Source organism: Brienomyrus brachyistius, chromosome 3 (assembly GCF_023856365.1).
Source record: "Brienomyrus brachyistius isolate T26 chromosome 3, BBRACH_0.4, whole genome shotgun sequence".
Taxonomy (NCBI): Eukaryota; Metazoa; Chordata; class Actinopteri; order Osteoglossiformes; family Mormyridae; genus Brienomyrus; species Brienomyrus brachyistius.
The window spans coordinates 12,748,323-12,763,665 of record NC_064535.1 but is presented as its reverse complement, the minus strand read 5'-3'; the positions used below and the strand labels follow the sequence as shown (position 1 = coordinate 12,763,665).

General features: G+C 42.5%; 2 protein-coding genes across 3 annotated transcripts; one reads left to right on the top strand and one right to left on the bottom strand.

The window, feature by feature from the left end:
- Nucleotides 1–1,523: 1,523 nt before the first annotated feature.
- Nucleotides 1,524–7,257, bottom strand: zgc:110319 (uncharacterized protein LOC796111 homolog). Of its 2 annotated transcripts, XR_007396841.1 has the most exons (9): nt 7,128–7,257; nt 6,780–6,880; nt 5,741–5,876; nt 5,584–5,650; nt 4,688–4,799; nt 3,140–3,206; nt 2,636–2,810; nt 2,302–2,552; nt 1,524–2,052 (listed from the first exon to the last, which is right to left on the bottom strand). XR_007396841.1 is itself a non-coding variant. In XM_049007434.1 (8 exons), exons 1-8 carry the CDS (start codon nt 7,193–7,195, stop codon nt 2,481–2,483), a joined length of 798 nt encoding a protein of 265 aa, XP_048863391.1. In that variant the 5' UTR covers nt 7,196–7,257; the 3' UTR covers nt 2,125–2,480. The 2 variants fall into 2 exon arrangements, 1 of the variants encoding a protein (XP_048863391.1); XM_049007434.1 differs by lacking the exon at nt 1,524–2,052 and having other exon boundaries at nt 2,125–2,552.
- Nucleotides 7,153–14,052, top strand: si:dkey-228d14.5 (uncharacterized protein LOC796266 homolog). The gene is made up of 9 exons (XM_049007435.1): nt 7,153–7,266; nt 8,597–8,707; nt 8,806–8,989; nt 10,934–10,981; nt 11,630–11,701; nt 11,831–11,898; nt 11,992–12,122; nt 12,608–12,785; nt 12,979–14,052. The coding sequence occupies exons 3-9, from the start codon at nt 8,925–8,927 to the stop codon at nt 13,164–13,166; spliced, it is 750 nt and encodes a 249-aa protein (XP_048863392.1). The 5' UTR covers nt 7,153–7,266; nt 8,597–8,707; nt 8,806–8,924; the 3' UTR covers nt 13,167–14,052.
- The last annotated feature ends 1,291 nt before the right edge of the window (nt 14,053–15,343 follow it).

The window sequence follows — 15,343 nt, the reverse complement described above, 5'->3', positions numbered from 1 at the left end:
ATGGAAAAATTAAGGTGTATTTTTATTATGTGGTGCAGCTGGTCAATATAGAGGTTGACAACCCTGATCCTGGAGTGCCGGTATCCAGCATGTTTTCCATCCTACCTGGTCTCTGATGAACCACACCTGATCTCAGGCAGATAGTAACTCATCAGGTAGGATAGACAACCGGCTGGATACCGGCACTGCAGGATCAGGGTTGCCTACCCCTGATACAGACAATATACCAACTTATTGTGATATAAAATGTATATTGTCATATAAAATGAGAAACTTTGATAAACTATCGATACGGTACGTTGCTTCATAGCACACATCAGCATGGGGGAACACCATATGCTGAAAAATCACACGGAAAGTTTGACTGAGAGCAGAGTACGTCACTTTCTACTGTCTTGGTATTAAAGACCTACATGAGTCATTGCAGAGATTACAGCCCATTCAGAGGAAAATCCAGGTATAGGTGAAGAATGTGACAGTAGCTATGACATGTTTTTTTAAAAAAAATATTTTGTGGAAGCACTTTGGCAATTTAAAGTCAGACGCACAACAGGGTGGTGCTGTGTATTGTAAACTTAAAACACAAAATAGAAATATACAAAAACTAATAGAACTACACTGAAAACTAGCAGACTGGATATCAAATGAAAATTGAGAATATAAAAATTAGATAAAAAAAATCAGAACTATGGTAACGCCATCCTACAACAAAATAATTCTTTGTGTGACTGATCTATCTATCTGTACATTTTCTGTAACCAGTTATCCTATTTAGGGTCTGGGGAGGGGGGGTCCAGAGTCTATGGGCACTAGGCAGGAAACTGGCAGAATGCCAACCAATCACCGTGGAGACTCAACCCAGGTGCCAGAGTCATGGGGTAACAGTGCTAACTACTGTGCCACCCATTTGTGTGACCCATTCATTAAAATAAGATTTCAGTTCGCAGTTCATTCAATGTAGTCTTTTTCATGTTCTGAATCTGCCATTCTTATCTACTATGCTCCTCCATGTGTCTATGCATGTTCTGCCCATCCATGCTCTCTGCCTTACTTCCCACATATCCGGATGGTGCCACGGGCACAGTCTGAGCTGGAGACCTGCTTCAGTCCCACAGAAGTGTGACAACATAGACGTGAATCACAAACTGTAACATCGTGGATGCAGACTTCAATCTGCAACCCCACTTATTGACGGTCTTTGGCTCTGACCTCGAACCACAGTCCATACCTGTCTTTTTCCATAATGTTATCATGCCCGGGGGGGGGGGGGGTTAGGCAGCAAATTGACCTTGGACCTTTTTTCTGTGTGGGAGTTTTTGGTTCCTTTTCATTTTCAGTCTTTTTTTTTCCCTGGTTTTGTATCATTCAGTCTTAATGATGCTGCGATGTAACACACACCCATGAAAAAGTGCCTTAGGACGACTGTTCTGAAAGGCACTATATAAGGATACATTGATTTTAATTGAATTTAATGGGAATCCTAAGGAAATTTTAGACGAAAATGGAGCCTTGAAGTAAAGAGATGAAGATAGATAGATGCTTTATTGTCATTGTAAGTACAATGAGATTTAGTTTGGAACACGCCAGTAGATATACAGTATATTTACTATTAAATAGATTCTGAGATTTATTCTGATAAATAGTATGGGAGATGTATATGGACACTATACACACACATACACAATAACGTGCTGATAAGCAAGTTCACAGAGGTAGAGTTTTCAAGTGGACTAAATGCACATAAATATGGAAGATGCACATGTGGGGTACTGCTCGAGAATGTTTGAGATCAGTGCTGAGAATTCAGAAGTGTGATAGATGTGGGGTAAGAACTGTTCCTCAGCCAGGTTCTGCATATGTTCAGGGTTCTATAGCGTCTATCAGATGGCAGAGGTGTAAAGAGTCTGTGTCCAGGGTGGGTTGGGTCCTTGATTATTTTCTCAGCTCTGCGGCTGCACCGGGTGCGATGGATTTCTTCCAGTGATGGAAGCTGGGTGCCAGTGATGCGCTGGGCTGTCCTGATGATGCACTGCAGGGTCTTCCTGTTCCTGACTGAATTATATCGTGGTAATTATCAATACCGACTGACATAAAAAAAAAAAAAAAATTGCTGTATCACTCAGCTCTATTAACAAGATTTTAATTGTCATTCCAAGTTAATTTAAATCAACTTTATTATTTTTTTTTTACATACGCTGTTACAGTATCCAGTGCAAACAAATGCTTTAAGAATACATTTTGCGATATATACAACATATTTCAAGTACATTCACTTTAGATGCCATCTTACACGTAACTTACACCTTTCAACTGCTTATCCTGCTCAAGGTCCAGGGGAAGGCTGGGAGTAGCTGGACCCCAGCCAGGGCAGCGTCCAGGCGGGGGAACACCTTAGATGGGATGCCAGTCCACAACCAAAATATGTGCAACATAAACAGCAAGATCACAACAGTCCTATTTTCGAGGAAAAAAATAAAAGGCTACGAGTCGTTTAACTTGCGATCCAGCTCGCTGAACACCTTGTTGCTGATTTCATCCACTTCATCCTCCACCTAAAAACAGGCAGCAGATGAAAGAGCTTTACCCAAAGACTGAACGGGGCCACGGCTGGTGATGCAGACGCTGTGGGCCTAACCTGCTCCACGTGGTCCACCTCGGGGATGTAGAACTGCAGCATGTTCTCGATGCCGCTTTTCAGCGTCCGCGTGGAGCTGGGGCAGCCCGTGCAGGAGCCCAGTAGCTTGAGCCGCACCGTGCCCTCCTCAAAGCCCTTGAAGATGACATCACCGCCATCCTCCTGCACCGTGGGCCTGGAGGTAACGCAGTACAGTTATCATCTCAAAGATTAGTGTTGCTTTCAGGAACTGGGCTCTGCTTTGTTTGATCTAGGGACAGTGATACAGTAACACCCTCAGTCACTTTGAGAGCCTTAATTGAGGTAATTTGCAGACAGCTGCAAACATAATGTCCCTGTGTATACAGTTCCTACGCTTTGTAACTCAGACACTTGGTACTAAGAAATGGTACCTCATGTTCGTTCCCAAGATGATGTGCCTCATAACAACACAGTATTTGTGTATGAAACAGGACAGACCTCAAAAGAACGAAACTTCAAATGCAGGTTCCATATGAGCTATACCTGATCCTGGTGTCCAGCAGCTCTTTGATCATAGACACCACTTCATCTTCATCCTCTTCCAAAGGAGCTGCGATGTAGAGAACAGGACAGTACACATTGCCTGTTAGGTGCCCCCCCAAACAACTGTCACGGCTATGTTGCCCCCCACATAGTCAACATTTAATGCTATCCTTTAAGTTAGTGCCAGGAGACTATTGGCACCAACCTGAATAATCTTGGCCATGTTTAGAGCCATTCAGAGGGCAAAGGTCATTCTGGCACAAACTCAACACCCTCTTCAGGCAGAGTTTTTGTCTACTGCCATCAGGGAGAATATAATTTTTTTCTGGGAGGACCAGATCAAACAGGTACCTGAGATCATTTGTTCCATTGGCTGTTGGGTTTTAAATAAGTTATAGGCCCCCTAGCTACTAGAGATATATGTTTTAACAAGGACTAATCAATTTTATTTTTCTTTATGCTACTGTGATTGCAGTATGATGTCATCTATTGTATGCTATGTGTATTTACATATGTCTTTATTTATGTAATTTTATGTGTGTGTTGGTTGTGTTCACTGCTGTCTGCAAACCAAATTGTCACTAGGGGATAATAAAGATAATCCAATCCAATTTAATAGAGGGTATGCACATGATGTCACAGAAGACGGGAGTCACTGTGCTCACACCCAGCGAGTGGCAAATACACTGAGTGGCAGCATTAGTGTTCAGCTTAAATGCTACAAAAATATATATAAAATTGGAAAGGGCAATGTATTGCCGGCCCCATGATAGAAATAAATTTGAGTTTCTCATTATCACGATAAGAAAAATGAGAAAATGGGCAATTTTATTTTGTCATAGTGGCAGCAATACGCTGTCATAGTTATGTGACTGATTTTGTACAAATCAATAACAAGAAACTGTTGCCATCGTTTTACACGCTACTGAAAACTAAAGAAAAGAAAAGCAAATGGATTGTGGTAATCTGCAGAAACAACTGAAATCCAGGCTCCAAAACGTAGATTTGCAGTTGTCATTTTGTGTCAATTGTGTTGGATTTTTGGGTATAATCATACCTACGTTATATATTGCATTGACTACTCATCAGTTAAAAAAATAGCATCATTCATTTATATTTTTATATGTGTAACTGTAACGGTTTAGTCAGCATTTATAAAAAAAAAAACATCCATGATGATGAGTCTTGTGTTAAGGATGTCACTCAGAATTTTCTTAAGTACTGACTTTTTCGTTCCACCTGGCTGATATGGTAAAGACAGCCTCACAGTGTGGAAACCAATGTAAACATTATGTGACTCAAGAGGGTAAAAACTATGACGACCTCACAGTATAACAAACTCATTCATAAGCCTGAGTGATCCAAATATTTCACATTCCACATAAAATGGCTGTTTGGTTCATCACACTGTCACACTTTAGAACAGCTCATGATTAGTTTACAGAACGTCACTGAGAATTAACAGGGTGAATCTTAATCAACATTTAGCTTTGTGCTTTCAGCCGTAGGGTCTGTTTACTTAGTTCAGCCTTCCGGATTACTGCGTACCGCTGTGTGTGTCCGTCTCCCCCGTAGTTATAGGGTTTCCACTCTGAAAGAATTCCGTCACAGCCCCGATGACGCCGCGCTTGATGTCGGCCCATTCCACGTCATCATCCCTCTGCGAACAGAACGACGACGGCCCCACACATTAGACTCATGCAGTCTTCACACCGAGTTAAACGCTCAGCTAAATTCTGCAACATTCTTTGACAGTAACTACAGAAATTCAGTTTCATTATCTGTACATTTTCAATTTGTTTCTCTGGTTTGTGTCTTCAGTGTGATCCATATGATGTCACTGCAGCCGAGGTCGAAGGAATCTTAAGTTATATGACAAAAACACAGCCTATAACTGAAAAAAGGGGGCCGGGCCATGACAGCTGATGAGCCTGATCTTTCATCTCACCTCTGCATTATTACTTACTACTGCACTACCTCTGCGGTTATTTGCACGTCCTTCCCTGATGCACCACTTATTATTTCACTTCCTATCCTAACTTTTCTCTTACTGCACTGCTGTTTGCGTTATTGTCCTCCCACCCACACCTGTCCCTTACCATGTAACTGCAGCATGAGAAGTTTTTCACAACACATTCAGCCCGAGTTCTACTCAAGTCATTTCTTGTATCATACACAGAGCTCATGGGAGTTTTATGTTCTGAGGGCGGAATGAACAATGATTGGTTCACCATGATAACCAATCAGATCTTGATGTGAGGCAAATTGCTCATCTCTCAGAACCAATCATTTTTCGTTCTGCCCTCAGAACATTTTTTATGTAAGTAAAACTCCCACGAGCAACACAGCCCCCCTAATTTTGCTGTGCTGTGTACCATGGCAGTCTGGTCCTGATCTATTAATTCATACTAGTATGTCAAAGGATGTCCATTTAGGAAAGGTACCTTTGTCACTGTGATGAAGTCAGGACCGAAGAACACTGCCTTCACTCCCTCCACCTTAAAAATCTCACTGTGAAAACACATACGAGTCCGGTGAACACTGGCACACGTCCCCACAGCACCTGCAGTCAAGGTGGCAGGGTTCAGTGAAGATGCTGACCTGGCCAGCGGTGAGCTCTTGGCATGACCAGCACTGGAGAAGCTCAGCGTCCCGGTGCCCAGGACAGCTCTGCCAGGCAGAAATTTCAGGCTCCTGGGGTTGGGTGTGTCCTGCGTCTGAACATGCAGCTGCCGCACTAAAACAGACCAATCGCAAAAACGCATCGCTTCATACTGACCTAAAGCGACCCCTATATGGTCTCTCATGCAGACTCAACCTTGTTGATGAAATGAGGTCAGCAGCATTTTCTCCAGGATAACAGTCATTGGAAAGCAGGGTTTCAAAATTTTGGAAACTTTCCATGGGAATATATGGGAATTCATGCGAATAAACTGGTAATTTGCAAAATACAGGTTAGTCTATAACAAGGAACTTAGATGTAGTTTAAAAAACGTCTTGCAGCATAATATTGGTTAAAACGAGATTTAATGCAAATTCAGTTGAATCAAATATGTCATTTTTTAAATCTGTATTAGAAATGTTTGTATGCATGTCTGCTTATGGCAAAAAAGTTTATATATATGTTTGTATATGATAGATTGTATAAATTCTCAAATTTCCAGTTAATTCCTGTTAATTCTCAAGGACATTTTCCAACTTGGAATACTTCCAAAAATTCCCATCTTAACTTCCCATGGAATGGAAAGTATCTAGAAAGTTTTTGGAAATTTTCTGCCGCTGTGCAAACTCTGTTGGTAAGTGTTGTGTTCCTTGAGTGATCAGAATAATTGCTGGGCCGGTAGAGCAGCTACCAAAGGGTAATGTAAACTGACTGTTTAGCTCCTGGATGGACAGACCATGAAGCCCAATGTAGGCTTTACTGCACCAGGCAGGCTCCTGTTTCTGACCCTTACTTGTACAGACATATGTGTATGGAAAAAGGTGGGGCAGAGCCATCTTAACTTACGCCCTTCAATTTGAATTCTTACTCTGCAAACTAGCATTCCCACCTCAGAGCAGATAACACGATAATGTGTTAAGCATCGTTTTTGCGTGATCATTGCACACACGGTTGCACGGCTGCTAAATCCCAGATTACCTGGCAGTAGGCTGACAGCGGCCCTACACCGCAGCAGTGATTTGGTGCAGCTCTGTACGGCGCACCCGGAGTACGGGAGGTGCTTAGCCAGGACTGAAGACCTGTCGGAGATACCGACGACATTACCACCAGGCGGGGGCGTGGATCACCCCGCCATACTCCCTCTAAACATCACCAGAAGTGACCCTGCCAATTAGCCCAAAGCCTTCTTCATAGGCTACCCCACACGCTCAGTAGCGCACGCCCCACCGCCCCCGTTCACGCTAGCTAGCCGTTCAGCTAGGAAACGTCAGCGGTAGGTGAACAACGAACACAGGCGGTGAAATCGGGGAAACCCGGGCACAGCACCTTGTAAGATGCGGGAGGGCGCGCAGCAGCGACATATGGGAAAACCTCCATGTTCTGGTCGCCGCCATTTCAGCTGGTTCTGCCGAGCACGCCGACCGCCACCTCAGACGGGCGCGTTCCCGATGCGGGCGCACGCAAGGTCGCGTGATAGCAGACTCTTTGGGCACTTTCACATTTGTTGCGGCGCTTTGACCGATAACGCTCCCGTTGGGTTATGCACGTGGGAAGAGCGGGCACTGATCGCACTGTGATGCTTCACTATTTAAACAACGAAACGCTTTAAGATTATATCTTAACACGTAATATTATTCATTAGAGCAAAGAAGTATCAGTTGACTGGTATAGGGGTAAAAGTCTAGAGAGTATTAAATAAAGTCTACCCTTTCGTTTTTGTGTGTTCTACAATATAAATACGTTCCTTATTGTAATAGTTTTATTTTTCACATAAATTTTTGATTGGGTGTATTGTGCCACCAAGTGCGTAAACATGGTAACAAACATAGCTCTTTTTATTGTTTATTTTGAAATCTTATTCAGTCTGTTTTATACTGTCTTATAATATCTTTCTACTCTCAAACGATACTGGAAGCTGGTGGAAAAACATTTCACTACATTGTAGTACGATGTATGCTTGTGTCTGTTATCATTTATATTTAAACTTGAGCCGGTAGACTTCATTTCACTTTCTTAGACGTTTGCTATAACCCACCTTCCACCTGAAATCAACAGGCCCAAGCTGAAATGTCTGGGTTACAAATCGATTAAGCACCTTTCTTTCTTTCTTTCTTTCTTTCTTTCTTTCTTTCTTTCTTTCTTTCTTTCTTTCTTTCTTTCTTTCTTTCTTTAATATACTTTCAGTGTGTTCTTTGAAACAGCTTGGGGCCCTTTTGGTCTCAAGTTTTCATGTAGTGTGAATTAAGTAATAGCTGAAATTTATATTATACTATAATTATATTCATATTGGTTATATAATTATACTAATATGGGTTATATTAAACATTGTATTTTAATTTATATAACGCCTTTGGCAGGATGAGCAATGCTATCAAATGAAATTTACACACTGCTTATACAGAAGACGCAGCCTGGTAGGTGTCTCAGTCCTTCTGCAGGTGGTGTAGTGTTGTCCTAACCCTAACCCTACATTATAAGAGTACTGACAATACTACAAAACAAAAAAAACAACAACTGTGATTTATACAAGCCAAATGTCATTTAGACCTAATATAATAAACACTCAAACAATGGGCACCAAACCATCACATTTTTTTTTTTTTTTTAATTAAAGGCTTTACATTTGAAAATTTGAGGATGTGGTCATTTTCACCCTGAAAAGTGAATGTCCACGCAGCAAGACAGGAAGTATAGGAGGGGTTAAGCAGACTTGCTGGCCCAGACCCTCCAGGAACTAAGACTTAAACAAACACACTGATACAGTGCATTGAATCCATCCCCCTCTTGTCTTCCAGCCTGAGACAGGTTTGCTGCAGGGAGTGGCTATAAAGATCCCAGGCCTTCCAGAGGTCTGACGTGAAAGGGGAGGAATGCAGGAGGAGGAGACGACTCGACCTGACTGCCAGGTATCAGGGCTTCTAGAGAATCACAAATAATTTCCTTTGTGACATTTCTAAAAACGACAGGAGGGAAGTGTGGCCTGATGGAGACGGCTCTGTTATAGCCTCGTGACGTGAAGAAGCATCTTCTCAGTGGTCTACAGGAAGTTGGGTCTCCCATGCCTGCATCTTCACTCTGATCTTCAGGGACTCTCTTGCTTCTCAACCCTGTCTTCAAAAAGTCATGGTTTACTGGATCTTCTTACCCATCGCTGTGTCAGTGGTGTCCTTCATTGGGTCTTGGGCAGTGTAAGTCACATTCACTTCTTAGTTTTTTATTTGCTTCTATTTCACATTGTGTGTTGTAGCCATCTATAATTAGGTATCTGGTCAATTCAGTATGACAACAGTGTAGCTTTGGATGGAGCTATCCCCAGGCATTATTTTTGGACCAAATGTTTTACATGTGTGCCAGTGAGGTGCACCGAATATGTTCTCCAACACTACATATTTTAGGATTCATAAAAGTAATATTGAAAAAAATAATACAAATAATTTTCACAGCTCATTATTTCACTTGCTTTTCAGTGCTGTAGCTTTAAATGTGAACTTTGCATGGAAATAATTCAGTGTGATAACTTCATACACAGCCATAAAACAAGAATGTAAATTCTACTCAGAACACAAATGACGGCAGTCATTGAAAGAACCGAGGTCAGGATTTGTGAGACAGATGCCAGGAGGACATTGTTACAATACTCGTAAGCCGGAAAACAGAAAAAAATTGTTTTACTTTTATTTATGAAAAAGAATATAAGTCTCAGATAGCTGTGGTGTGTTGCAGATTACACAGCAAAAAGATGCATGATCAAGTGTATGATTTTCTAGGGAAAACTCAGCAGCTGTGTAAAAGGAGTCAAAAGCTGTAGGTTGTATTTACATCAGAAAACTTCTGCAGACGCCTTTGATAAATAGCATCATTTTCAGTTCATCACAAAATGTATATTTGCATCCAGAAGTACACTGATATTCTTTTTATGTACTGATGCCAAAAGTGTTATCAATACCTATTCAGTTCCTTGATGCCCCACCAAGCAAAAACAAACACACCCACAATATGGCAGAGATCCATCCCTGCCCCTGTGAAACGCAAATAAAGGTTTATGCAACACGATTGCCACAAAAATTTACTGTGCTTCATACCACAGCTAATCTGAGCTTAGTGTTACCTCCAGACTCCACGACCCATGGTTACAGCCTTTACTTCATTGAATCTATTCATCTAAAAACTGAGTAAATATGTTCAGTAAGGGTAAAGCAGTAAGAGAGAACATTTGTGTTACATGTTTCAACATTAGACGTTTAAATATTACTGGCAGTGATTGAAGAGTTCTTACTAGTCTTCTATAACATCACTAGTACAAGAAAATTGTTCTGTCAGGAAGACTCGTTGAGTGCAGTAAGACTTGGGTACGGTTCTCCTGATTTCAGTCCTCTTCAGTGACTCGGGTCTGCCAGTCTTAGACAGAGCCTCCTCCCCTCTGACTTGATTCATCGTAAACCACAACCCTCTATGACGAGTCACCAAGGTAGTTGTTTAGTAAAGGTGTTTGCTTTCGAAACAGGAGGTGTTGAAGATTCATTAATTCACTAACTCCAATATGTAGGTAATATACTGGGTGTGCCTGGTTACCAGAATTGGTTTCAGTGGTGTTCTTAGGGATTTTTACCGCAAACCTTTGACCAATAAGAGCAACAAATTAGAAGCACAGCATTTTCTCTAAATATGTCCTTATTTGATCTGGATAAAGTACTGCTCACTCCCATCTGTGATACTAACAGATTAAGTGTGTTTCATCCATCTTCATGAGGTGTGTGATGAAAACCCTGCTTTTTGACGATGACAGATAATCTACATAATCTCAACTCTGTGTGCATTTCAAAGTATCTTTCATAAGTCAAGAGACATGGACAGATGGACAGCTGTGTCATCTCACAGGCTCAGATGGCAAACTAATCATGTTACGGGGGGGGGGGGGGGGGGGGGGGGGGGGGGGGGGGTAAAGGGTGAGGGGCAATGTTAGGGCGATTCCAAGGGCCCCTAAGTGACAGGGGCCTTAAAAACGTTGGATCATGATTGGATTGGACTGAGTTGGGGATGTAATATGATATTCTTTCATGGAGTGGCGCCCCCTGCTGGCACATCATATGTATCTTCTTTAATAGTTGCTGCCTTCTGTGTCTCTGCTGCAGGTACGGCCTGGCACTCAGCTACGGTCATGTCTGTTCCCTTAGCAACTGGTAAGCTCTTCCACCGCTGAGACAAGCTGAAGACCAAAGAGCAGTTATTTTCTAGAGAGGGCCAAATCTGAGCTTTTGCATGTCAGCAAGGGCCAATTTCAATGATAATATTTATATCTCATGAAAGCTAGAATAGAAGACTTGTTACCAATTACTTTGCCCTATTTAAAATGCAAGCAGAAATAAACAGGACCAGTCAATTTCACATATTAAACATAACTTATGAAGATGACAGCCCAACTTATCCATGTAAAAAAGCATTTTTATATCAATTCTTTCTGAAAAATCAATTATTCTGTTTTTTGGAGAGGCTCTTTATGCATGCCTGTGTTGAAGTATAAATTGTATTTGCATTTATTCAGAGGACTTGACATGAAAAACAACAAACCTTGCCTTTTTTTTTTAATTATTATTATTTTGATGATCATGTGGGACACTAAAAATAACCTTGCAGGCGGGATCTGGCTTGTGGGGTGGCTTTGTCCTTGTCTGCAGTAGAGAATGGCCAGGGGTATAAGAGGGGCCATAATTCATATAGAGGGATCAACGTTATTATTAGCCAATGATTTATTTTGAATTGATGGGGGGGGGGGGTGCCGCTGACAATGGCTGATTCTGTAGAGATGTGCTCTTTGCTTGTCTTCTCAGGCAATACAGGAATTCCTGTGAGCCGAACATGTCCGAGTTGTGCTGCACGGACAGTCACGTACCCACGATAAGGTGCGGGAGGTAGAAAGCCTGTCTGGCACCAGAGACGCCTTGCACTCACACAGAATACCAGTCTGTGCCCCCACCAGGGGAGACCGGCTCTTTCTGCTCCTTCTAACCACTGCCTTTCCCTGATTGCAGCACAAGTGGGACGGGTATCCCTGAGAACTCCTTGTTTACAGCCACCATCAGTGCCGGCTCCTTCTTGTGTAAGTGCATTTTAATGACAGGTGAAGCACCTGATTGGGTAATGTTATGTAACACGGCCAAGCCTATATGCCCAATGTCTTCTCTTTCTCCAGTCATGGTCTTCTGTGTCTTCCACCATGCCCACATTCTGAACAAGTGCAGCACTCAGGCTGTCCTGAGCCGGTTGGCTTTGGGCTTTGGCTGTGTGGCATCCATCGGTGCCTTTGTGGCTGGAAACTGCAACGTAAGTACGCCTTCTGCCTGTAAGCTCTGCTATTGAATACCAGCCTCACAGTTGATATCACCATGGCTTAGGTACGGGTAAGGGGACCTGGATCAGGACAAGCAGCAGGTAATATGCTGCTCACTGGCATACCTGTAAGATACACTCATGGTGTGTATCCACCCATCCATGGGCATAAATTTGGGTATCAACAGTAATGATGTGTCCCTACCAATATTGTTGGAGTACTGTGTGTGTTTGGGGGGGGGGAGGTGAGAGGTTTGGGGCTGATTTAGTCCCTACCAGTGTCGAAACCAAACCTACACCCCTGCATCCATCCATCCACCTACCATCAGTCTGCATCTCCTGGCAATGATCATAAGTAGTTGCTAACTGTTGCTGCAGAAATAACTTTTGCGTAAATGGAGAGAGCCGTAGGTCTCTGCTCGGGAGACAGGTGTGTGGGACTGCTTGCTGACTGACCAACACTGCGTCCTCTGCTCCAGCCTGGATACCTGGTGCTGCTACACTACCTGGGAGCAGCGGTCAGCTTCATTTGCATCTGCTTCTACTGCCTCCTGCTCACAGTGCTGACGGGTAACTGCTTCCTCACGGGCAAAGAGAAAGTCCTTTACCCCGTTCGCGTCCTGTCCACTGCCCTCCAGGTCCTCGTTACTCTCCTTTGTATCCTTTTGAGTGTCAACTCCAAATCACCTGTGGCCTTAAAATGTGTCTGTTCCTTCTGAAATAGTGGCATATTTGGCTGGTTTCTGACTGTAGGACAAAAGTAGTTGTTTCTGGGGACTTCTAGTATTTTCAGAGTTTGATGTTAGTCCTTCTATATTAGGCATTATTAGCCTTAACTAAACCCAACCAGACTGCATCTTCTTTGCACAAGAGCCGTACCCGTTGAAGCACCTGTCGGCTGTGTTTGAGTGGATCCTTAGTATGAACCTGGAACTTTTCGAACTGAGCTTTGTATTTGAGTTCTATGTCTTCTCATCATCCATGTTATCTTCACTGATTTATACAAAAGAAGAGGAGAAGTCCCTCATTATGTCCTGATGACCCTCCCAAGACGGAACTCTGATTTTATTACATCAGTACGCGCCAGGCCATGACAGGGAAGGCCTTCACATTTTAGTGAGATAACCATGTGCTTTTGTTATCCTTTACCTCAAGTGGAACTTCTCCGGATCATCGAAATCAGCTCTTCACAGGGAGCCTTGGACCACTAGACAGATAGCAAACTGATCACCATAACCATTTGTCCCGTTATGTTTGAATAATTAAGTTAGTTTGTGCTGCCTTCAGAGGCAGCCTTTAGGAGACTTTGAGAGCCAACACTGGCATTGCTCTTGAAACCTACATTTCTGCAACAGTAGCACCAGTAGCAGCCAACCAGAAAAGGCAGAACAATACCTCAACACTGAAGATTAATCTCTCAAGTGTCTTATTACTTTAACTTACAAACATGCAACTTATTTTTATTGAATCAGTCACCTTTTAATACTGATTACCTCCTGATTAGGTCCCTGTTTACACAAATGTGATATTGACTGAAACAGATGTTAAAGCTGTTTGAGTGTAGAAGGTGGTAGCACCAAACCAAGCATTGAAAACCCCAGTGTCTCCAGGCCTTTCTCTGACGAATGCAAAAAAAGAACAAATGTGTGATATTTAGATTATATATTTTTCAATGAAGCAGTGATTGTAGAGAATAAATGAATGTTTTTATCTGATTTATTTATGAACTTATGATGTATTATGTTATACTGTGTCTGTGATGGATATGACCCCCAGACCATATAAAGACGACACCCCACCATTCACTAATGTCAGTGTTTATTATGTGCAATTTTATGTTTAATTATCTCTTCTAATACTTGAAAATCTTTGAATCTTCATTGTACAATTTGAACTGGAGTACTGGGGAAAGAAATGGGATTATAGCAAGTGATTCATTATTAAACCTTTTGTAATGCAATTAATCAGCAAATTGTGTCCTGCTGCCAGCCGAACAAACATTCACCGAGCTGAAGGAGCCGGTGTCTCACGGTCATGATGACGGGGAGCACACACCTCTGGCATGGTGAGCGTAACGGCCCGGACTGTCCTGGGCTCCCACAGCTAGGAAAAGAGCCAAGACTCTACTGGAATTACCTGATCTGTGAGGTAATTTCAGGCAGGACAGCAAAGGAGCAACAGACATATTTATGTAACGACTGTGGTGAATTGTAGCCTGCCGGCTGTCGTGTGTCACGCAATTGCAGCCTTGGCACCACAAAACGTCAAGCCGACAAGCCAGACCGGACCTGCACCCACAAGCAGGTCGCACCTGCCCAGCTTAGCTATAAGGAGCTTGGCAACAGACTACTTACTAATTGCTAAAAGGGCTCATAAGGTTTCAATGCTGCCCCCAAGGGAGCTTATTTAGGTGATAGCCTCTCCGGGACTGTGCACGGATAGCAGGTGAGGTCACATGTATGTAGTTTCCGGACCTTAAGGCCAGGAAGAATGAACATTCCAGGTAGTCCACAAATGCAGACAGACTACACGTGGGTTTGGGTACACAGGTCAACCATAGGCCAGCAGTGACGTTTTCCATCCAATCACAATAACTTAAACATCGGCCAACAATCAAGTTGAAAGCTGAGAACTTCCTGCCTCCTTCGCGCTATGCCACACTATAGCCATTTGCATACATTTCACTAATTAACTCCAAACCATGAGCAAACAGTCACACAAATACTTTTATTAAACTTCAGTGAATTAATTTACAGGTGTCCCCATATGTGAAAAAACCTGCTATTCGCCAAATTGAGCATTAAATAACTAACTTCTTAAATTTGAGTTCCTGTGTAATGTATAAACCAAAATAGGGACCTTTCCCATCAACAGGTGAGTAATTTTGTTTAAATCTTCATGTTGGTGTAAAACTCTGATAACTGTAAAAGTGTGTTAGTGTAACCGTTTCAAAAAAAGTCACTCCAATATTTACAGCAACTAGCCAATACATCACTGTATTCTTTGACTCCACCAGCACACCTTGCATGATTAATCAGTAATCGCTGACTTTTTTCCCTTTGACTGCCTAACACACAATGCACAGTGGCTGAACATGCCAGCTCAGGTCAGCTGATGCACAACCATGGAAATACGGAGCAAACACAATGAATGCCCAATCGAAGACACACAACACACTTCATAGTGTATTGTGGGAAACTTCACAATCAGTTAAC

What these genes read in the sequence shown, in the direction of transcription:
- zgc:110319 (XM_049007434.1), bottom strand. Translation starts at nt 7,195, where the DNA reads ATGGCGGCGACCAGAACATGGAGGTTTTCCCATATGTCGCTGCTGCGC. An exon ending in AAGAGCTCACCGCTGGCCAG is followed by an intron (nt 5,651 to 5,740) that starts GTCAGCATCTTC and finishes GTGTTTTCACAG; the next exon opens with TGAGATTTTTAAGGTGGAGG. An exon ending in CTGCTGGACACCAGGATCAG is followed by an intron (nt 2,811 to 3,139) that starts GTATAGCTCATA and finishes CGTTACCTCCAG; the next exon opens with GCCCACGGTGCAGGAGGATG.
- si:dkey-228d14.5 (XM_049007435.1), top strand. Translation starts at nt 8,925, where the DNA reads ATGGTTTACTGGATCTTCTTACCCATCGCTGTGTCAGTGGTGTCCTTC. An exon ending in GTCTGTTCCCTTAGCAACTG is followed by an intron (nt 10,982 to 11,629) that starts GTAAGCTCTTCC and finishes TTGTCTTCTCAG; the next exon opens with GCAATACAGGAATTCCTGTG. An exon ending in GGTCCTCGTTACTCTCCTTT is followed by an intron (nt 12,786 to 12,978) that starts GTATCCTTTTGA and finishes AAACCCAACCAG; the next exon opens with ACTGCATCTTCTTTGCACAA.